The sequence below is a fragment of the Capra hircus genome, chromosome 12 (assembly GCF_001704415.2).
Source record: "Capra hircus breed San Clemente chromosome 12, ASM170441v1, whole genome shotgun sequence".
Lineage (NCBI taxonomy): Eukaryota > Metazoa > Chordata > Mammalia > Artiodactyla > Bovidae > Capra > Capra hircus.
Window position 1 is genome coordinate 60,690,316 of NC_030819.1, and position 24,871 is coordinate 60,715,186.

The 24,871-nt window shown below is 37.0% G+C and overlaps 1 protein-coding gene across 8 annotated transcripts in view; it reads left to right on the forward strand.

The window, feature by feature from the left end:
- NBEA (neurobeachin) overlaps positions 1-24,871 on the forward strand; it is a 667,995-nt gene that overhangs the window by 419,678 nt on the left and 223,446 nt on the right. For all 8 annotated transcript variants that reach the window (XM_018056646.1, XM_018056648.1, XM_018056650.1 and 5 more), the window contains one exon: positions 3,775-3,918. In XM_018056646.1, coding sequence (XP_017912135.1) covers positions 3,775-3,918 — 144 coding nt within the window. The remainder of the gene's footprint in view (positions 1-3,774; positions 3,919-24,871) is intronic.

The following is a 24,871-nucleotide window of genomic DNA, read 5'->3' on the forward strand; positions in this document are numbered from 1 at the left end:
ATCTCTGAGACATCCTGGGATTTTCAGGTTAAGAGATATCCAGAAGTAACTTTTATTCATTTATTCAGTATTTATGAGAACTTGCTCTGTCCTAGGCAGTGTGCTGAGAACTGGGCATACCAAGACAGAAGGATGTTTCTAGTCATCAAGGAAGGAGCTTCCAGGCTCTGTGGAGATAACAAGCACACACCAATTATAATACATGTAACTACTGTAGTAGCAGGACTTATGAGATATGATGGATGTATAGGGAAAGAGCACACAGACCTACCTAAAGAATTCAGAGAGGGGAACTCGGGATGTGTAGACTTGAACTTCAGTTCAGCAAGTGTTTGTGGCACACGTGCTTATTACCAGGCACTGATGCTGCAGAATGAAGCTACAGCCCAGAGGAGAAGACATACTTGTAATGGAGAGCACCCGCTCAGTGTGGTTGAGTTCTATGTAGACTGCGAAAGTATGGGTTGTTTAGGAAAGGCACCCAAAAGAGGTGAGTTTTGAAGGCCAAGTAGGAATTAGCCAAACAAAGGAGGAAGGAGGGAACATACCTTATTGAGGGAATGCTTTTAACACAGATAAAGAGATCCAAGAAAGCATGACATATTCTGGAAGCTATAAATGGTTCAGTATTGCTCGTGGGAGAGTAAGAAAAGGTTAAACAAAACTGGTAATGAGAGGATAAAAGGCCTTAATCAGTCATACTAAGGAGCTTAGATTTTATCTTAGGGTATAAGCCTTGCATTGAGTGTTGTTGATTGGAGGAGTTAATAAATAATATTAAGCAGGAAAATATTTTCAAGTTGTTAGTGTTGAAATAAAATAATACTTTGACAGAAATATGAAGGATGGTGTGAATAAGGGAGCTCGCAAGGCCTTCTAAACCAAAATGATGATGGCTTGAATTACAGCTGAGACCATCACCTTACAGGGTGAATCATGTGTCTGTGGCTTAATGAAGTGTATTGATCAAAATAGGAGGAGGTGAAGGAACAAGAGATAATTCATTCATTTAGGGAAATGTGGTAGAGAAGGAAATGGCAACCTACTCCAGTGTTCTTGCCTGGAGAATCCCAGGGGCGGGCTGCCGTCTTTGGGGTCGCACGGAGTCGGACACAACTGAAGCGACGCAGCAGCAGGGAAATGTGGAATTAGGAATATCTAGCTGAAGATGTCTAGTAGACATATGGCTCTAAAGGCCTCAGGAGAGAGTTCTTGGTTGTTAATCTTTGGATTTGCCTCTTTGTTCTAAAAGGTGCAAGCTTCGAATTTCTCAAATTAAGATACTAAGCAAGCAACAAACAGCATATAGATAGCTGCCCCCAGAAGATCACTGTTGGGCTGGCTTTATATCACCAAGACTCCAAATGAAATAAAGATAAGGTTCTGGAGCATTCAGTAATCAGTCCTCAATCTTTTATTCCAGAAATGAGAATCATCTGTGGGCCAATGAAAGAAGACTATACATATAAGCCATTTAAGTCTCCTCACATTCCAAGCAGCATTGATCTCTAATAGTACTGCTTGTTTTCTTAAGTGTTTATTGAAAGATATACTTAACAATCCATTACTTTATACTGTTAAGTTGTATTTAAACTGGGCTCTCTAAATGCTATTATGCAGTAAAAGCTAGGATGACAGAGTATACCTCTCAGCCAATGACACAGTGCTACTGTGACATGACTGTGTACCTCAACATGTATTTTTTACTCCTCTATGGACTACCTTTGAGTCAATTTGTTAATGTTTTAGCAAACAGAATTGGCTCTGAATCACTAACAAAAAAGAATTGTGAATGCTGCAAAGAAAGAAGCTAACACTTTGGTTTACAGTGCAAGTTTTACCACAGCTAGATGCTTAACCAAGAAATGGTTGAGCAAATATCAGTAGACGGGAAGGACTGTTGGAAATCTCTATATTGGGCCTAGGAGAATTAACCAAAAGTATTCATTGTTCACTGGATTTTTGGCCAAAGGCATGACAAGATTTGGAAAGTAATTACATGTATACACAAAACCATAGCATCCCCTGAAACTATGATACAAAAATACTGTATAGCAATGATTTGTTATGCCTCCATTTCAGAAATGGACTTCCCTGGTAGTTCAGCTGATAAAGAATCCACCTGCAATGCAGGAGACCCTATTTCGATTCCCAGGTCAGGAAGATCCCCTGGAGAAGGGGTAGGCTACCCACTCCAGTATTCTTGGGCTTCCCTGGTGGCTCAGGCGGTAATGAATCTGCCTGCAGTGTGGGAGACCTGGGTTTGATCCCTGAGTTGGGAAGATATCCTTGAGAAGGGAAAGGTTACACACTCCCGTGTTCTTGCCTGGAGAATGCCATGGACAGAGGAGCCTGGCAGGCTACAGTCCATGGTATCGCAAAGAGTCGGACCCAACCGAGCAACTTTCACTTTTATTTCAGGAATATATACAGCACGCCAAATGAAATGTGAAGATACTTTTCTAGTTAATGCTGCTCTTTGCACCTTATACCCTAATACTAAAGTTGGAACACAGTAAATTAAACCATATTCCTCCATGTTGAATTCCAACTTCAGGTGACATGAAATACAGGTATTTCTTAGCTATATATATATAATTTACTTGTAGCTCCAATAATTTCACATTCATTATCACCTGCCAAAGCAGATGTCTGAATGTAAATATTGAAATATTTGTTAAGGAGTCAAATCCATGAGACATTTAAATGCATTATAATTTCTGACATTCACATGGATTAACATGTTAATGCTAGGCCAACTAATTTTTCTCAGTTACTTTTTGTGTGTTTGAATTTTAGCCATTTGTACCACTTTCATTGTTGTTTAGTCGCTAAGTTTTGCCCAACTCTTTTGCTACCCTATGAACTGGAGCCCACCAGGCTCCTCTGCCCATGGGATTTCCCAGGCAAGAATATTGGAGTGGGTTGCCATTCTGTTATCCAGGGCAGGGGATCTTCCCGACTCGGAAATACTGAACCCGCATCTCTTGCATTGATAGGCAGATTATTTACCCTTGAGCCACCAGGGAAGCCCTTGTGCTACTTTATATATATCAAAATAAGGATATCACGGCTAATTCAGTTCAGCCAATTGCTCAGTTGTGTCTGACTCTGAGACCCCATGGACTGCAGCACACCAGGCTTCCCTGTCTATCACCAGCTCCTGGAGCTTACTCAGACTCATGTCCATCAAGTTGGTGATGCCATCCAACCATCTCATCCACTGTCATCCCCTTCTCCTCATTGCTAAGGAAATAGCTGTTTTGAAGTATTTATACTTATGCCTACATCTTTCCTTACTCTTTCTGTGGCTTTCCAATAACAGCCATTTCTCCCTTCAGGTGTGAATGCTTTCTTGTTTTCTTCATACTTATCTACTTTTGTGAATGATCTGATCAGTTGATTATCTGATTCACACTAAAGTGTAATTGTGTAAATGTGTGTAACATTTATGGATCAGAAAACCTAGTTTGTGGTGAAGTACAGATTTTTTTTGTAGAAAGTACAGTGATCTTAGAATGCCAAGTTCTAGGTTCCCCAGCCATGCATGTGGCTTTCTCCGCCTGTTTCCTCATCTGTAACATTAACACCCCTTGCCTTTCTCACAGAGTTATTTAAACCAAACTAAATACAAAAGGTACATTTTTTTCTATAATTGAAAGTAATATGTAAATGCAGTATATATCTATAAGAAAGTAATAGCTTTTTCTCTAACACTTACTGAAAGTAAAACAATCACAGTGACCTAATTTACTATATTTTGGTTATGATTAGGGACTGAAGAAGACGTGGTAAAGTCAAAGAAAACATTCAGAAGTCAAGCGATAGTGAATCAGAATGCAGAGACAGAGCTTATGCTGGAAGGAGATGACGATGCGGTCAGTCTACTCCAAGAGAAAGAAATTGACAATCTTGCAGGTAAATTGTTATTTTTTTATTTGTTGTAAGTAATAAGTGCATACGATATTTGTGAATTTGAAGTCAATCTCCTGGTGAATAAGCTTGTGCCAGTGGTTGGAACAGTGCTCAGTCATCTTAATGTTAATAATTTATCTCATTTCTAATATTGAAAAGAGGAAACTACACATCAGGCTAATGATAAATAAATAGCATCTACTGCCTGTGTAATGAAGAGCAACTTTTAATATAGAAAAAATAATGGAGAGCACAAATTGTTCTCACTAACTGCCTAAATGATTGGGGGTGAGGGTGGCAAGGGGAACACGATGGTAATTTAACCTGTGACTAACATGCTAACAGCTATGAAAAATAGTTACTTCAACCAGGTGACTGTGGAATTAGCCATTTCCTCCCTGCTGTCACTCTTGGGAATTCCTTCCCCATTTCTGTTTTTTCTCTGTTCCCACAGCTCTAATCCCCATTACTACAAAACATTCACTGCATGCCCACTCTCAGTTTTCACTCTGTTCTGGTGCTCATCTAAGGTCAATTCAGAACAGCAAATCAATGGCCCGATAGGTTATAGATGTCTTAGTGTTGGCCCATAACCATTTTGGGGTTTTAAACCACTTTGAGAATTCGATGAAAGTAGATTGTTTCATGAAGATACTCATACAGTCCTGTACAGAGAGCTCACTGACCCCTGGAAACCAATCTGTGGAATCATATCCTAGATCTCAGACTAAAAACTCCTGCTTTAGAGCCTCAAAAGGGGCTGAGTCTTAACCTTTATTCTGCATTTTCACCCCATACAACTTCGGAGTGGCGGATGGCAACAGAGAAGTAGACTTATAATCATCCTTCTGTTTACAAAATAGTGCTCCTTTTTCTAGAAGTGTGCCAAAAATTACCTGGCATGTTTTAGGAATGTCTCCAACCATATTTCTGTCAGTTAGAAATCTCTCATTTTACCAAAGAGAAGTTATTGTTGATTATAAACTGGAGACAGCACATTATTGTCCCTCTCCTAGAAAATGTTTAATAAGGCTGTTCTAATACCAGCTCTTGGATGTCCCTATGTTATTAGCAATTCTGTATCATGAAAATGATTTGTCCTTTTCAAAAATAATCTTAAGTCTATGAACCAATGCTTGCCTCAGATTCCTAAGTAAATGTGCAAGTTTTGATTCTGTTGTTTTTGTATTTGTTAAAAATACTTCAGAGATTTTTATCTGAGGCCATTTGGCAATTTAAGCAAATGAAGTCATTATTTCTTTTTGCCACAATTTTTTGTTTTGTTTTGTTTTTCCGGTCTTACTCTTGATCCTAATGAACTGGAGAATATTCACAAACATGATTCCCGATAATTTTAGGTAATGTGTTATCTTTCCTCATTCCCATATCCTCGCAGATATGTTCAGTAATTATACAGTTATTTAGTTGAGCATCTCTGGACTTTAGTTTCCACTAAAGGTAATTAGTTAATACAAATTTGGTTATTGCCAAAGTTTGAAGTTTATTATGATAAGATCTGCCCAGTAATACCAGAGGCAAAATCTGATAAAGGTTAATAACTCCTTTGTATTTCTCTCTTTTAATAGTAGACAGAGTAATTATTAATATTAATTTATGCTTATAAGCAAAATTCTCAAAATAACCTTAAGTTAAAATACTTGAAGAACAAAGAAAGTAGACTTGAAGTAAATTGTTTAAAAATCCAATTGTGCAGCCCTTGACCAATTCACTCTCTCAGTACTCCTCCCACTTCTGTCTTTTAAACAGATTTTTCTTTGAGCAAATTTGCTCCTTTCCCTTTCCACCTGGTCCTAACTCATAGCCTCTGTAGAATCCTTGTGTCTGAAAAACCTTGCAAAGTGTCCTAAAACACTGATCTTCTACCAGATCTTCAGTGTTCATGTTTAAATCATCAGTGCACAGATGTGATCCTGATCTCTGAATGCGGGAGGAAAGAAGTAGGGTATGGATGTTTTGTGAAGCAAGAAGCAAGGGTCACAGAAAGCATCTGTATAGTTTGTAGGTGTCTCATAGATTCATTTTGTAAATACTAAAGCCTGTTTACTAATCTGGACTGCTGTGATAGTGACAGTATTACAGAAAAATAATTTGGAAAGTTGGTTACAAACCAGTATTTTTACATTCAAAAAATCAGCTGCTAATAAGTTTTAAACCATATATATATATATATATATATAATTTATTGTTCTAACGAATTCTGGTCCAAATACTTATCTCTGTCTCAGAAATTAAAATTTGTTAATTAATAATGCCTTTCTTAGGGTCAGTTTCTGTTTATAGGGGAAAAAAAAAAGTAAGAATAGCTAGCATGTCTTGCTAGAAACCAGTGTTTGAAGAGCTTCATGTGTAATAACCTATATTACCTGAATTTTACAAATCAGGATATAGAGGCCAAGACAAATTTAAGTAGCTTGCATAAGGTTAAGAAGTATATAAATAATATACTTCCTTAGAAATTCATAGTATATGGCATGAACTAAAATGAACCAAGTAGTGTATTTAAATAAATATATATATATATTTAAATACTCTTCTGAAATGATGTAGAATAAGACCCTTGGTTTATAACTCAATTTTTATGGACTCCGAGTATACTGTACGTAAAAGTTTATGATAGGCCTGGTAATTAATTTTACCTTTATATATGGGTTCCCCCAAATCATCTTGTAAGTTAAAATCTGACAGAGCATTTTTGGCACAATTGGATTTAAATATTGACCCTTTCTCATGTTTTCTCCATTTTCTTTTAGTTTTAATAAAGATAAAATGTCAACAAAGTTCTACAGTTTTAAATGTCATACAATTTTCTGTTTCACTTTTAGTTCTTTTTCTTCCCAAGCTGTTCATCTCAAGAGGCAAGTTAAATAAATGTGTGTGATTATTAATTGCTCAATTTATTACGTATTTTGCAAATGGCTAATATGATTATAATATAGAACTATGTCAATCAATTCAGTAATTATTACAATAACACCTAACTTAATTTATTTAAATTGCTGTTTTAGTTTGTAGTGATTGACCAATGTGAATTAGTACCTAAGATACCCTATGTAACTAAAATTTTCAGTTTACTAATTATATTTCTACTTAAAACATTGAAATTATTTTAATTCAACTGATTTTAGTCTAAAATCTCATTTATTTTCATCTGAAATTTAATTTGGCAAGTTATTTCTTCAAACAGTTGTTGGGTAAAATTTAAAATTAACTCAAATTTATGTGAATTGACAAGTGAATGATTTAATTGATTGAAAGACTTTTCTCCCACTGATAAAATGTATTTCATTTCTTTTTAGAGTAGTAATTCTGTCACATATCTGGAAAACAATAGAAATATTTTACATAATAGAATTATAATGCATATGGATTCCTTTATTATTACTTCCAAATGTTAGTAATTTTGCTAATTTAGGGAATTCTGAGTTAATGATAATGGTCCTTTATGCTTTATCAGCTCTGTAAGTGGTAGAAAAATGTTTTGTGTGTATGTAAGCTATTATTACCAACAATCCACCCATATACTTAATGTCAAATAACTGAAAAGATTTTCTGTAAGCCCACATCACCAATGTTCAGACTTCTCTTTCCACCCAAAATGTCCTTGATACATCTCTGCAGTACACCATCCCTTATCTCCTGCTATCAAAATCTCTACCCTTTTTAATACCTACTTAAATACAATACTTTATGAAATACTCACTAGCCAATCTTAGCTTCCCATAACAGTTTTTGGCAGCAACTTTTCTGTTGCCATACAATTGACTCATTTAAAGTGCACAATGATTTTAATGATTTTTGTATATTTACAGTTATGTAACCATCACCACCATTTAGGAACATTTCATCACCCCAAGAAGAAATCTCATACTCTTTAGCTATTCCTCCCAAAATTCTCATCTTCCCTCCACAGCCCTAGAGGATCATTAACCTGCTTTCTGTCTCCATACGTTTGCTTATTCTGCACATTTCATATCAATGGAATCATATAATATGGAGTCTTTTGTGACTAGTATCTTTCAGTTATCATAATGTTTTAAAGCTCATCCATGTTGTAACGTGTATGTCTTTTTTTTACTGTGAATAATATTCCATTGTTGGACTGTATCACATTTTATTTATCCATCCTTCGTTGTTTATCAAATGTTTATGGACAGTGGGATTGTTTTCATCTTTTGGCTATTACAACAATGCTGCTGTGAATATTCATTTACAACATTTTATGCAAACTTATGCTTTTATTTCTCTTGGGTGTATACCTAGACATGGAATTGTTGGGTCAAATAATTATTTTTAACTTTTTGAGGAACTGCTAGACTGCTTTCCAAAGTGGCAGCATTATTTTACATTCCTGTCAGCAGTATGCGAGGGTCCAATTTCTCCACATTTGTCCCAGTGCTGGTTATTATCTATCTTCTTATTATAGCTAACCCATAAAATTTTGATTATATTATTCTCAAGATACTTTATTACTGAAGCCTTGTTTTGCAGATGCTTTTCTGTCTGTTTTGTCCGTCCTTTTAGACTGTAACACTAGCAACTATATCTCTTGTACTTTTGAACCATGAGGAAATTGTCTAAAAAAATTACTTGCCCTTAAAATGTTCCCATTGAAAAAGTTCATTATAGGTAAACTGGAGAGCTGAGATAATTACTGGATAATTTATACCAAAATCAAGAGACAAAATAAAACTTCTTTTAAGCTGTTGAAATTAAGTGTTTGGGGCTTGAATTATCAGATCATATATTCATACTGATTTAGTCACTCAAATAATTACTTGACTTTTCCAGAGTAAGAATACCTACAGTTAAGCTAATCTTGGTTCCATCCCAATTTCCAGGAATTATGTCACTTTAACTAAATGTTTCTTGAGGTTCCACCGTTTTTAACATCAAGATACCACTGTGAACTCTTAATCAAAAAATTGTTTTTCTCAACCACATGGAAAACATGTCCTGTAACCAATGGACTATAATGTTGCTTTGAATATTTTTAAAAGAGTAATTATAATTAGTACAGGGAACTAGCATTAGGAGGAAGAAGTGTTAGAATGTAAGGAGTTGGATTTTTCTATGGGGGAAGGTTTTCAAAGTGGTGAGGTGGTAGATTTACAATCACACAGGTGCACACATACACACACACTTTCTAACCAAAGTCAAGAATCTGAAATTTATAAGAAATACATTATGTGAATTTAAGACTGAGAAAAAATACAGACATAAGTAGGAGACCTAAGAGAAATAGAATGTAGTCAATGGGAGGTTCTCCTACATGACAGTTGCCTTCCTCACATGACTCACCGTTAATGTTCATAACAGTTCCCAGTGCAATTTCACTGATGTTTATTGGGCAGTAGTTGTTCAGACTGCTTTTCTCATTGTTAACTGGTAAAATTTTTTGCATTTCTTTCAATCTTTGTTCTACCAATTCAAAATGAATGCAGTTATCAAATAATGTGAATAGGGGAGAAACTTGCTTAGAGTTTTTTTAATTATGAAATTTTCAGGTATTCAGCATTATAATTCAACATCTGTATACATATAAAGTGCTCACCTTCACAATTTTAATTATCTTCCGTCACTGTACAGTTGACTCCCTACACCAATTTTTTAGAAATTTTTTTAAGTTTGACCATTCCTACCTCCCTAAATCTACTTGACTACATTTTATGTACTCATTTACTTACTTATTAACACCTTTTGAGTACTTAGTGACTATGTAGAACTCTGGGGTTCAGAAACTGATAGGGAAGAAAGTCATCAGGAGAATTAGTTCTACTTCCACTCTTCACTAAATCAAGTAACCAGGAAATTATGGTATAGAGTATATCTACCCTAGTAAGTGAAAGTAGACAGTTAAGATGATCAGAGAGATAATTAGGCCTTTAAATGTTCTAACTTGGAATGTTCAGCACCCAGAGACAAAGTTGTTTATATAGCAAGTGAAGGGCACCTAAAAACTGAGCTGAGAAAGGAAGGTAAAGCAAAATACAGGGCAAACAAGAAGGAAGAACTCCAGATTCTAGACAATTATAATAACGAAATGAAAGGAACAACAGAATTCTAAACCTAAGACTTTTTTTCAAGGAAATGTTATTTAAATAAGAAAAAAAGAGTATGAGCTGAAATCACAGGAAAAAAAATATTGTAATTGTCTAATGGAATAAGAGAATAGTACTGTACATGAATACAAGGTCAGTGTTTCATAGATGGAGATAAACTCTGACTCAGATCTTGTCTGCTTGAGTTAGGCCTAACTATTCCATACAACTCAAATCAAATAGAATTAATGAGGATTCTTTTCCTGACAGAACTAATTTTTTTTTAAATCTCTGGCATTTATAATTAAGTAGTTTTAATTACAAAATCTAACTAGACTGGAGTCAATACAAATACAACCTGATATTTGTATTTAGAGGATAATAGTTTTTAAACATGCTAGATTCTCTGAAAAGCATTATTTTTTGCTCAGGATTCTTTCCTTAATTTTTAAACCCATGTGTATTTTAAGGGAAATTTAATCCATATGTCCCTGACTCAGTCACACTTAACTCATCAAAATGTTGTTTAGTAAAAGCTATTTGATGTTGAAAAAGCCTTATGAGTCTTTGTAAGTCGTTTTTTCTCTCTTTGAATTAGAAAGTTGCTTTGCAGTCATAAATAGTATACCCAAAGGGTTCGTGTTCAGTTTCAAACACAGAATTCACAAAGATCTTAGAGACAGTGTTAACATATGCTTATTTCTTACCAAAGCTAAAATATTTTAACTTCTAAGTTAATTTTTAAATTCAGTTGAAAAGTTGTGAAAATCAGTGAAAGCTTCACCTTGAATATCTATCCTTCTTAGCCTTTCTTCATTATTTTTAGTGTCTCCATGGCCATTTTAGAGCCTGCAAACATTATGCTATATCCATCTTTCTTTATCTGCCAAAGTATCTGTCTCCTCCAACCATGGATTCTGTAGTCTATAAAAACACTTTTAAGGTTCCTTAACTGTACTGACATCCCATCAATCAAATTCTGTAAATTTAAAATATAAAAGGACATGATTCAACTATGTTTATTACACAGAAACCATGATTCCGATCATATATAATTTTCTCGCTTTTTTTTTAAATTGTAAGAATAAGCATTTCATTGTTATGCTGCAGATCTTTCAAGACCACAGTGATGATGTCTCTTTCTTTCTAATAAAGCATTTTAGATGAGACCTATTTTTATTTTTTACTGTTTGTGCTGTATGGAGAGTATCCCACAAAGTAATCTCTTTCAGATTTATAGTTAAACTATAAACTATAGTTAAAATATACCACTAACATGCAAAATAGGGGTAGCTTGCAACTCAACTCAAGTACCAATCAACCATCTCTCTCCTAAGAAGCTAATGTTTCATATGCCATGATTTTTTTTTAAAAAAAGTATACGAATGAGTGAATTTTATTCACTTCTTGAAAATGTATGGGTCACCACGTTTGTTACACTTGGAGAAAAACAGTGTAAGATAACAAAACTGAGACTGTGGATTTTAGTTAATTGAAGAAGAGGAAGGGGTGAGGTTTCATTATGGTGTCACTGCCTCCTTCCAGAGTGTTCTGTGCTCCCTCTGAAAGAATTTGGCACTAATTCACAATTTGGTGAAAAACTGATTTTGCCCCCACATTTACAACAGTGCCATACAAAAAGTCTTTCTGCATACTGAAAACACTTAATTGATTTAATTATTTTGCTTCAGTGACTTAGTGCTTCGGAGCCAGAGTCACAGCCTGCAGAAGGATCTCCAACATAAATAGCACTAAGAATAAGTTTTTACATGGAAAGCCATTTATAGTAGTTATTCCAGTAGAATCTGCTCCATCAGTTCAGGCATCAGTCCAATAAAATATAAATCTAGAACTTTTTATCAGCAAAAAAGAAGAGAAAGTCAGACAGAATTTGCTGGCTCAGTTCAGTTCAGTTCAGTGGCTCAGTCGTGTCCGACTCTTTGCGACCCCATGAACTGCAGCACACCAGGCCTCCCTCTCCATCACCAACTCCCGGAGTTCACTCAGACCCGCATCCATCGAGTCAGTGATACCATCCAGCCATCTCATCCTCTGTCGTCCCCTTCTCCTCCTGCCTCCAATCCCTCCCAGCATCAGAGTCTTTTCCAGTGAGTCAACTCTTCGCATGAGGTGGCCAAAGTACTGGAGTTTCAGCTTTCGCATCATTCCTTCCAAAGTAATCCCAGGGCTGAGCTCCTTCAGAATGGACTGGTTGGATCTCCTTGCAGTCCAAGGGACTCTCAAGAGGCTTCTCCAACACCACAGTTCAAAAGCATCAATTATTTGGCACTCAGCCTTCTTCACAGTCCAACTCTTACATCCATACATGACCACAGGAAAAACCTTGATTAGACGGACCTTAGTCAGCAAAGTAAGGTCTCTGCTTTTCAATATGCTATCTAGGTTGGTCATAACTTTTCTTCCAAGGAGTAAGCGTCTTTTAATTTCATGGCTGCAGTCACCATCTGCAGTGATTTTGGAGCCCAGAAAAATAAAGTCTGACACTGTTTCCACTGTTTCCCCATCTATTTCCTATGAAGTGATGGGACCTGATGCCATAATCTTAGTTTTCTGAATGTTGAGCTTTAAGCCAACTTTTTCACTCTCCTCTTTCACTTTCATCAAGAGGCTTTTTAGCTCCTCTTCACTTTCTGCCATAAAGGTGGTATCATCTGCATATCTGAGGTGATTGATATTTCTCCTGGCAATCTTGATTCCAGCTTGTGTTTCTTCCAGTCCAGCATTTCTCATGATGTACTCTGCATAGAAGTTAAATAAGCAGGGTGACAATATACAGCCTTGACATACTTCTTTTCCTATTTGGAACCTGTCTGTTGTTCCATGTCCAGTTCTAACTGTTGCTTCCTGACCTGCATACAGATTTCTCAAGAAGCAGGTCAGGTGGTCTGGTATTCCCATCTCTTTCAGAATTTTCCACAGTTTCTTGTGATCCACACAGTCAAAGACTTTGGCATAGTCAATAAAGCAGAAATAGATGTTTTTCTGGAACTCTCTTGCTTTTTCAGTGATCCAGCAGATGTTGGCAATTTGATCTCTGGTTCCTCTGCCTTTTCTAAAACCAGCTTGAACATCTGGAAGTTCACGGTTCACGTATTGCTGAAGCCTGGCTTGGAGAATTTTGAGCATTACTTTACTAGCGTGCGAGATGAGTGCAATTGTGCGGTAGTTTGAGCATTCTTTGGCATTACCTTTCTTTGGGATTGGAATGAAAACTGACCTTTTCCAGTCCTGTGACCACTGCTGAGTTTTCCAAATTTGCTAGCATATTGAGTGCAGCACTTTCACAGCATCATCTTTCAGGATTTGAAATAGCTTCACTGGAATTCCATCACCTCCACTAGCTTTGTTCATAGTGATGCTTTCTAAGGCCCACTTGACTTCACATTCCAGGATGTCTGGGTCTAGGTGAGTGATCACACCATCGTGATTATCTGGGTCATGAAGATCTTTTTGTACAATTCTTCTGTGTATTCTTGCCACCTCCTCTTAATATCTTCTGCTTCTGTTAGGTCCATACCATTTCTGTCCTTTATCGAGCCCATCTTTGCATGAAATGTTCCCTTGGTATCTCTAATTTTCTTGAAGAGATCTCTAGGCTTTCCCATTCTGTTCTTGTCCTCTATTTCTTTGCATTGATCGCTGAAGAAGGCTTTCTTATCTCTTCTTGCTGTTCTTTGAAACTCTGCATTCAGATGCTTTTATCTTTCCTTTTCTCCTTTGCTTTTTGCTTCTCTTCTTTTCACAGCTATTTGTAAGGCCTCCCCAGAGAGCCATTTTGCTTTTTTGCATTTCTTTTCTATGGGGATGGTCTTGATCCCTGTCTCCTGTACAGTGTCGAACCTCATTCCATAGTTCATCAGGCACTCTTGTCTATCAGATCTAGGCCCTTAAATCTATTTCTCACTTCCACTGTATAATCATAAGGGATTTGATTTAGGTCATACCTAAACGGTCTAGCAGTTTTCCCTACTTTCTTCAACAAGTCTGAATTTGGCAATAAGGAGTTCATGATCTGAACCACAGTCAGCTCCCAGTCTTATTTTTGCTGACTGTATAGAGCTTCTCCATCTTTGGCTGCAAAAAATATATCAATCTAATTTCTGTGTTGACCATCTGGTGATGTCCATGTGTAGAGTCTTAAATATCTTCTTTCCAGACAAAATGTTTAGGCAGTTTTATTGATCAAAAGAGGATTGATAGTAATGTTTTATGTGTTTTTTTGTTGAAAAGTTCTGTTGAATTTTCCCTTCATTTTTAGAAGATGAAACAGCTAAATTTATTTTTAGCAGATGAAGCGGCTAAATATGTTCAATTTGTATCTAAAATAGGAACCTTAAGAACCAAATATCAGGAAAACTTTCTTAAAAAGTATGGCTGAGTCCCTTCACTTTTCACCTGAAACTATCATGAAATTGTTAATCAGCTATACCCTAGAACAAAATAAGAAGTGTAAAAAAATAAAATCTTTCTCTCTCTCTCTCTCTCTCACACACACACACACACACACACACACACATACACACACACACACTGAAACACACAAATAAATCTTGCATCTAAGAATGGATTGTGTGGATAAGTCTGTATTCACCAGGCAGTTTTCAGGGCGTGGGGAGAGGTTGAGCTAGTTAAGCAGTAAAGAGTAAGTGCAGATGGGCAAATGATGCCAGGAGATAGAATTTGCATTTATTGAGAGGAAACAGCCCTACAGGCTGAAAACTTCACAACTCTATGAATTAGGTATTACAGTTCATTCTAAGATGTGTAAACTTAGGGTCAGACTTTGGGGTGTTTATTTATGATCACATAACAAATAAGTGGGCCAAGAAGTGAACCCATTCTCCTTTCACCAAAAGCCCTTGTTCATCTACTACATCACTGTTTTCTTTTTTTAATCCTAAGTTATAACCTATTGACGGGTTAGCAAATCAATTACTTGAACTATTACCAGTGTTATTTGTAAATGAAATAGAAAAGATTCAAATAGAAAATGTCAAAATTCATCGCACACAATAAAGATAAGAGCTGGAAGGACCTATTTGAGTCCTTATTCTCTGTTGTCAGATCCTGTCTTGACTCAGGTTGGATGTGGTTATCCAACCAAAACAAATATAAAATATTCAACATATACTGTGTGTAAGACATTGTGGTGGGTATTTGGGGTAAAAAGACACATGATTAAAGTTCCTGTTTTCAAAGAGTTTACAGTGTAGTGAGAGAACAGATAATGGAATAAAAATTTTTTAAAGTCCTAGATATACAAAGAAAGCCATGATAACACAAAACAGGGCCCTTGACCACCATGTGTATTCTGGAAAGCCTTCCTAGAATGGATGTTTCCTGTTTTGAGTCTGGAATCATAAGTAAAAATTTGGAGTTTTTATAGACAACGTGTAAACATCATATGCTAAAATATCACCTTCTCTGTGAAACTACCCTAGTTCTCAGTTATTCAGGTCAAAGTATGAGACAGAAATCTCTGAAGCTGAGATTGACAGGGTTACAGGTGGTGTATTTTGTGCCATGAGGACCCTATATTTTACCCTAAAGGCTACAGTGAGATAATAATGATTTTTAAGCATAGCAATGGAAAGAACTAATTAATTTTTTAAAAATTACTCAGGCCACTGTGCTGATTATGATTTTAGGATGTCTAGACTTGAGGTAAGAGGCTCTTGTCGCCCACATCAGAGGTCATGAAAGCTTGAACTCAATTGGTGGTAGAAAAAAGAGAAGGGGGCAGCTTCAGACAACACTGAGGAGGTCAGATGTGAGGGACCATGATAATTAATCAGTTGTGAGGTGTAGGAATGTTGGGAATCTGGCCTGGGAGAAGAAATTATCTAGAAGCTATTAAATGTGTTTGGGAATGTAAAGATGCAGGGCTTTAGGGGAAAGGGAAATGAAAATGACTGGTCATCCTGGTCTGTTGGATATCTGAGTTTTTCTAATATATATGAAGTTTTGAAATTTGAGAGCCAAGTTGAGCATAGAGTTCATAATTTAAACCTCTGAGATCACCCAAGGAAAGTAAGAATATATAAAGAGAAGAGCAGCAGCCTAAAGTCAGATCCCCTGTGGAACAATAAGGTTTAATTGGCCAAAAAAGGACAGCATCTCAGGGATACCAAGAAGGAGGTCAGGCAGAAGGAGAACAGGAGAGAGTACAGGCACACCTGGGAGATGTGTAGGTTCCGTTCCACAAAGCGAATATTGGAGTAGATAAGTCATGTGATTTTTTGTTTTCCTAGTGCATAGAAGTTATGTTTAATGTTTAAATTATACTATAGTCTGTTAAGTGTTCAATAGCATTGTGTCTAAAAAAGTGAAAATATCTTAATTTCTAAATATTATATTTTTAAAAAACGTCAGCCATCATCATCTGAGCCTTCAGCTAGTCATAATCTTTTTGCTGGTGGAGGGTCTTGCCTCTATGTGATGGCTGCTGACTGACTGAGGTGGTGGTTGCTGAAAGCAGGAGTGTCTGTGGCAATTTCTTAACATAAGACCACAGTGAAGTTTGCCACATGGATTGACTCTTGCTTTCACAAATGATTTCTCTGTAGCATGCAATGCTGTTTGATCACATTTGCCCACAACAGAATCTTTTAAAACTGAGCTTTGTCCTCTCAAACCCCACCACTGCTTTATCAGCTAAGTTTATGTACCATTCTTTTTTTTTATGTATGTATGTATTTATTTACTTGGCTGGGCCGAGTCTTAGTTGTGGCATGTGGGATCTAGTTCTCTGACCAGGGACTGAACTGGGCTCTCTGCACTAGGAACGTGGAGTCTCAGTCACTGGATCACCAAGGAAGTCCCTGTGTGCCATTCTTAGTCCTTTGTTGTCGTTTCCACAGTCTTCACAGCAACTTCACAGGTAGTAGATTCCATCTCAAGAAACCAGTTTCTTTGCTTATTATCTATATGAAACAATTCCTCAACTGTTCAAGTTTTATCATGAGATGGCAGCACTGCAGTCACATCTTCAGGCTCCACTTCTCCTTCTAGTTCTCTTGCTGTATTTACCACATCTACAATTATTTTCTCCAGTGAAGTCTAGAACACCTCAAAGTCATCCATGAGGGTTGGAATCAACTTCTTCCAAACACCTGTTGACATTTTTATCTGTTCCCATGAATCACAAACCTTAATAGCATCTAGAATGGTGAATCTTTTCCAGAAAGTTTTCAAATTACCTTGCCCAAATCCATAAGAGGAATCACTATTATGTCAGCTGTAGTCTTATGAAATGTACTTCTTACAAAGACTTGAAAGTCAAAACAGCTCCCTGATCCATGGGCTGCAGAACAGACATTATGTTAGAAGGCTTGAAAACAGCATCAGTCTCCTTGTACATCTCCTTCAGAGCTCTTGGGTAACCAGGTAGATTGTCAAGGAGCAGAAATAATTTGAAAGGAATTTTTTTGCTGAGCAGTATGTCTCAACAGTGGGCTTAAAATATTCAGCAAACCAGGTTGTCAACAGATGTGCTGTCATCCAGGCTTCATTAGTTCATTTTACGGATCACAGACAGAATAGTTTCAGCATAATTCTTAACGGCCCTAGGATTTTCAGAATGGCAAATTCGCATTGGTTTCAACCTAAAGTCATCATCTGCTTTAGACCCTAACAAGAGTCAACCTGTTCTTTGAAGCTTAAGGTATTGACTTCTCTGGCTTTGAAAGTCCTAGAAGGATGGCATCCTCTTCCAATAGAAGGTCATTTTTCATCTATATTAAAAAAAATCTGAAAAAAAAATCTGTTGTTCAAGATACTGAATTAAATATCTTGGCTAGATCTTCTAGAAAACTTGATGCAACTTCTACATTAGCACTTGCTGCTTCACTTTTTACTTGTATATTATAGAGATAGCTTCTTTCCTTAAACCTCATGATTCAGCCACTACTAGCTTCAGACTTTTCTGGAAAAGTTCCTCACCTCCTCTCTCAGCCTTCATAGAATTAAAGAGAGTTAGCATCTTTGGGTTAGACTTTGGCTTAAGGGAAAGTTGTAGTTGGTTTGATCTTCTATCCAGATCACTCAAACTTTCTCCAGTCACCAATAAAGATGTTTCCTTTTTTATCATTCATGTGTTCACTGATGTAGCACTTTTAATTTCCTTCAAGAACTTTTCCTTTGCATTCACAACTTGGCTAACTCTTTGGCACAAGAGGAATAGCTTTTGACCTATCTCTGTTTTCAGCATGTCTTCCTCACTAAGCTTAATCATTTCTAGCATTTGATTTTAAGTTAGAGACCTATGACTGATTCTTTCACTTGAACACTTCAAGGCCAATGTAGGGTTATTAATTGGCCTAATTTCAATATTGTTGTGTCTCAGAGAACAGAGAGACCCAGAGAATGCACTGGTTAATGGAACAGTGAGAAGAAACACAACATTTGTCACTTAGGTTCACAATCTTGGTGGGGTTCATGGTGGCCAAAAGCAATTACAGTAGTAATATCAAGGTCATACATCACCGTAACAAATATAATGATAATGAAAAAGGTTGAAATATTATGAGAATTACCAAAAGATGACACTCAGACTTGAAGTGCACAAATGCTGTTGGAAAAATTGGTGCTGATAAAGAGTTTCTATATGCGAGATTGCCACAAACTTCAATTTGTTTTCTTAAAAGAAAACTCTCTGTAAAGTGCAATAGCATGAGTTTTGTTTGTAATATACTTCAGAAATCAAGGAACTCTGACTCAGTAATTTTTAAACTGATATTCCTTGGAACACAGTTATTTTGAAATATGCTAAAGAGAAAATATATAGTTAAATATATTTGGGAAATTCTGGGTTTAAAAATAAAATGTTACACAGATTGTGTTTTCTTTTTTATTTTTTTTAATGAATGGAAGGACTTTTCCAAGTCTTTAGCATTTTAATTAACATGTAGGTCCCTAACACCTTGGCCTAAGTAGAGGATGAGGGTGAAGCCAAAAGGAGTAAATGGGAGTGATGAACCAAGAGGTAAAAACTGGTGTCTAGAAGCTTAACTAAAGAGAGGAAACCAAGAGAGAAGCAGAAGTGGGGGAGGGTAGGACCGATAGCCAGGTGGAGAGAGTACCTGACTTGAACAGTATGAAAGTTCAAGTTGAGGATGAGCAGTTTTTTTCTGGAGAAAAAATACAGAGGCAGAAAGATCTTTAGATAGAGGAGGACATCAAGATAAATAACCAAATTTTATTTTCTGCAAAATATGAGTACTTCACTTTTATGCAGTCAGGATGGATGAATGTTCATATGTGGATTTTTCTAGGAAGGGACCAAATATTTAATCATCTTCAAGAGATGCGTGAGCTCAAAAAAGGACAGACACCACTGCTCCACACTGTGATACCTGAGCTTTGGATCCTTAACCTAAAAAATACGACATTCAAGGCTACATATATTTTTTCAGTCTCATCAGGCACTGTTCCCCTTCACATCTGTTAATTGCTGTCCCATCTGATTTTCTCCTGTGCGTATTCTACCCTATTTGTTCAAATTCTTCCTGCTTACACACTCTTCCTTGTACATCCACCTGTCTGAATCCTACCCATCCATCCATCACAACTCACTTCAGTTCACTGCCTCACCTGGCCCCTACCATATCCTCCCGAAGAGACTGGAAATCTTACAGTTCAATGACTGTCTATAGGATTTTTATTATTTTTATGTTCTGCTCTTAGTGGGAGGCTGTATGCCTTGCTGTGCCATGCTAAGTCGCTTCAGTCAGTCCGACTCTCTGCAACCCTATGGACTGTAGCCCACCAGGCTCTTCTGTCCATTGGGATTCTCCAGGCAGGAATACTGGAATGGGTTGCTGTGCTCTCCTTCAGGGGATCTTCCCCACCCAGGGATCAAACGCAGGTCTCCCTGCATTGCAGGAGGATTCTTTACTGTCTGAGCCACCAGGGAAGCCCAAGAATACTGGAGTGCGTAGCCTATCCCTTCTCCAGGGGATCTTCCCAACCCAGGAAATGAACTGGGGTCCCCTGCATTGTAGGTGAATTCTTTACCAGCTGAACTATCTGGGAAGCCCGGGAGCCAGTATACTTACCAGTAAATACCCTGGAGTCAGGTCACCAGGTTTGAATCATGTCTCTGCCCTTTCCAAGTTGAGTGACCTTCCCTAGGTTGCTTCAGCTCCCAGTCTCATTTTCTCTCTGTAAAATGGAAATCATAGCTGTACCTATCTGCTGGTGTGTTATAGGAACAAATGAGATTCATGCACGTCAAGTGCTTTAACAATGCTTAGGTTAACTCTTTCTCCCTTATTCCATACTTATTCCTATATATTTCTTATCTTTGCTAGGTATTTTAAGCAGTTTGTGGGTAAGAGCCACACCTTATACATTACTGCATTCTCTCAGTGCTTGAAACAGTGAACAATTGAATAATTTTTGTTAGCTACATGAATGAATGAATTAAATGAGTTCAACATTTGTCTCAGTATTTAATTTACAAAGAGAAAACAACTTACATACTGGGGAAAATGTGGCAGTTATAAAATTATGTCATTTAAAAATAATAGAATGCATGTTATATATATATATATAGCTGGAATGACCAGCTGCATTTTAACTCCTATTTGAGCATATGTTAAAATTGATCTCTTCTATAAAATGCAAAGTCTAGCATATTTTTAAAGGACAACTTGAAATCAATTCCAGAAAAATATAAGATTTAATCTGTTATTTTAATTGACCATTTTTACTATGATATATAAATGCAACAAAGATGTATATCATTTTCTGTATTCAGTTGAGAGAAAGTAATTCCCTTGTCTTCAAGTAGCTTATGCCAAATGGGAGAAACAGCCTTCTAAATGCAGACATTTGATGCATTATAATGCTGCAATAAAGATGTGCCCAGGAAACCGTGAAAAAGTAAAAACAAGTCAGTCCTCCAACCAAGGGGTGCGAAGACTTAGTCCTCCTGGTCCAGTAGATTTAAATCATGTCCCCCAGTTTATTCACTCATCCAATCTAGTAGGAAGTTACTCTTCTTGATCATTAAATGATATCCTAGTACCATAAAAGAGTCAGTACCCTTCCAGAAACTGAAGAATGGATTCCATATGTTGTACTGAATGTGATATAACTAGAATCGCAGTTCTCAGCTGGCTCACCTTGTGAATCAAAAGGGAGAGCAAATTATCACCCACAAACACTGAAATTATCACTGCTTTTTAGTATACGTTTATGCTGGGAAATAATTCAGGAATATTTTACATACTTAGAGTATGTATGCTTTGTAAGCTGTTTCTTCTGTAGAGTTGTCTTTGCCAAAAATGCACTGGTTTTTGTTGGTTTCATTTTAACTTAAAGAATTATCTGCTCTACAAAAGAATCACAAACATAAATGATAGGTTAACTAAAGTTAAGGCCTATCAGATTATCTCTTAGGACTTATAAAATTATTTATTATAAACACATTAAATGGGATTTTAGATAGATGTTCTACCATGGTGAGTAGATATTTTGTTAAAATGCAGTCTTCAGTTTATCTTATATAGAGGGCTCCATTGTTTCTGTTTCTGCTTCAGACTCTGGTAAGCTGAGTTTTACCAGAAGTAGGTTTGCTCACGTCTGAAAAGATTCATGTGTAATCTGAAGCATCTGTCTCATTTTATATAGTAACAATCTAAGGAAGACACTGCACAGCGGGATGTTTGGTTATTGTTCATCTCAATTTATGGATAGATTATGTTCAAAATTTAAGGATAGATTAGGTTTGCTTCCCTGGTGGCTCATCTGGTAAAGAATCCGCCTGCAATGCGGGAGACCTAGGTTCAGTCCCTGGGTTAGAAAGATCCTCTGGAGAAGAGAACAGCTACCCACGCCAGTATTCTGGCCTGGAGAATTCCATGGACTGTAAAGTCCATAGGGTCACAAAGAGTCGGACACAACTGAGTGACTTTCACTTAGGTTCAAAAAGTCACCAAAGAGCACAAAGAGGCCATTTCTTGGGTACAGTGAGTTTTGTATAAAATTTGGATTTATAGAGTGTTCATAATTGGTAGTGTGGGGAGTGTGTGTGTGTGTGTGTGTGTGTGTGTGTGTTAAGGAAGGAGGTGATAATGCTGGAATGCAATTTATTACTCTTGGGTTATGTATGCTATGAGTTGCTCAAGTTATACTTTCCTGATTTAAGCAAAAATACTCTGGAATTCTTTTCACTGCAAGAAAAGTTTTTGAGAAATCTCAGAGCATCATTACTCTGGTAATATATTTGGACCACTATCAATATTTTCTGCATAGAAAGAAAAGCGTCACTGGTAGACATTTTGTTACTTTCCTTTTTTTTCTGCAGCATTTCAAATGCTTGAAACCCAGGAAGCTACTCTGGGTAGTAGGAAACTCAGATCTTCTACAGCATTCACCCCTAATTGCCCTCGCCCTTAGGCACATACACAAACACCTCCATTTTCTTAATGGTTAAAGTTTTCCTAGGATTCCGAAACAAAGTTCCAGCTTTCTCATATTCTCATAGTCTTCAGTTGCTTTGAGATTAAACATTTCATTCATGTAATCCTATGGTGTAACATTCCTTTACATTGGTAGTGCCCTACTTAAAAATTAGTTCAAAGCAGCAATAAATATTTTAGATATGCTCGGTCACTCCTGCCGTGAGTTATTTTCCTACAAATTCTATTCTCACTATAGAAGTGTTTGTAAAATTTTACATACCATATTTTTGTGCTAAACTTTTCTGGAATGATATCCTTTTCCACTAAACATAAAGAATCTCACATGAGTTTTACTTCTTTTAAATAATGCAGGACTGTAAGTTTAATAATTTTTCAAAGATTAGTCAATGCTTATTATCCCCAAATAATGGTCTTTTATGTGTTCCAACAGCAAATTGAACATGTGGTTTCAGAGTAATTAAGGTTGGAGTAAATCCATATAGCTAATAAAACATTTATTAATATTAAACTGTTTAGAAAATATTCAAGTGACTCTAAAATACATCATAATTTCATGTACACTAAGTATATTTTTTGCCAACTAAAAGTCATCAAGTAATTGTAACAATGCCAATTTTAATTGAATTTCAACTCCTTGTCCCTATTTTATATATATATGTACATATATATATATTCTTTGTCTTGCTTTATATTGAAGCTTGTAAGAATTTTAGCAGTTGAGAATTTAATCACCATAATTGACTTTTAATAGCTAGAATGCTGTTGACTCTCTCCCTTAAAAAAATGATTAATTCCTAAATCCGAGGAAGAGTAAAGGAGCCTCTGACCTCAGGAAACTGGCCTGACCCTTACAAGGAGGCCTCAGGATCACTGGGAGCTGGCCTGGGGCTCACAGCTCCGTCATGGTGTTCTCCTGTTGGACATAAACAACCTCACAGAACACCAGCATCAGACAAGTGCACATGATGATATGAGGCAAAAAAACACTATAATTTTGTCTAAGCACAGACAAAAGCAAGATTACTCTATACAGCTTACCTGAACATTAACATCCTCTTTTCCTCCTTATAGGAGTGACTGCTGCTTCTCTATCAATTACAGTTTTAGCCTAGGTCTAGTCGCTAATTTGTGTCCGACTCTTTGTGAACCCATGGACTGTAGCCCACCAGGCTCCTCTGTCCATGGAATTCTCCAGGTAAGAATTATGTAGTGGGTTGCCATTTCCCTCTCAAAGGGATCTTCCTGACCCAGGGAAAGAAACCCAGTCTCCTACACTGCAAAGTTTTTACCATCTGAGCCACCAGGGAAGGTCTAGTCCTAGATAAGATTTATTAAGCTATCCAATCACAGAATTATTGCCAATCAGTGACAGAGCCTAATCCAGAGCAAAGCTCTGCTTCTTTGAACCCTTCCCCAAATCACTTAACCAGAGCTCTGATCCTACAGCAAGTCCTTTCTGACACCCCCTCACCTAGTCATCTCATGGTTCCTTCCTGTCTCCCTCACAGCAGAGAGCAGTTAGCACCGCCTTCTCAACTCCAGTTGTGTTCTGGTGGTTTTTGGCAGGAGGGTATTGATACATCCATAGCTGCCAAATTGTGACTGTTGAACTGCTGCTGCCGCTAAGTGGCTTCAGTCGTGTCCGACTCTGTGCGACCCCATAGACGGCAGCCCACCAGGCCCCCCCGCCCCGACCCTGTCCCTGGGATTCTCCAGGCAAGAACACGAGTGGGTTGCCATTTCCTTCTCCAATACATGAAAGTGAAAAGTGAAAGTGAAGTCGCTCAATCATGTCCGACTCTTTGTGACCCCATGGACTGCAGCCCACCAGGCTCCTCTGTCCATGGGATTTGCCAGGCAAGAGTACTGGAGTGGGGTGCCATTGCCTTCTCCAGACTGTTGAACTAGTAGTTAAGTAAAAATGTAAAAGACCTATGTAAACGGTAAAGTTCTGTTTAAAAGTTGACATATCATGACTTCTAGGCTTAGAATTTTGTTCTCAGTAAAATCCTCCAAACCCGCAAGTGGTTTTTAACATTCTACTTTTAAATATATATTTGATGAATAGTTCCCTTCCTAAATATAAAACATATGTATTTTCTACTCTACCCCTCCACTGAATAAAGATCCCCTGGCTCTAAAGAGAAGTTAATTCTTCTGAAGAGTTTCCATTATGCTTGGGTAATCTTTGTTCTAGTTCAGATTTTAAATTAGCATCTAAATTAATGGCAAGTCATATCCCTGTCCTCTCAAATAGTAATGGATCAATACTTCTTAGACATTATAGTGCCAATTCTAAAAGGTAAGTAACATTTATTTTTCCTTTAGTTAGCACTTTCCATGGTAGAATTTTAAACCACTGGGTGTAGCAACACAAAGGGGGGTGGTTTGGTTCCACCGGTTTGTTTCACTGTCTTTTAATCTCCATCACTTTACTTGTGTGTGTGC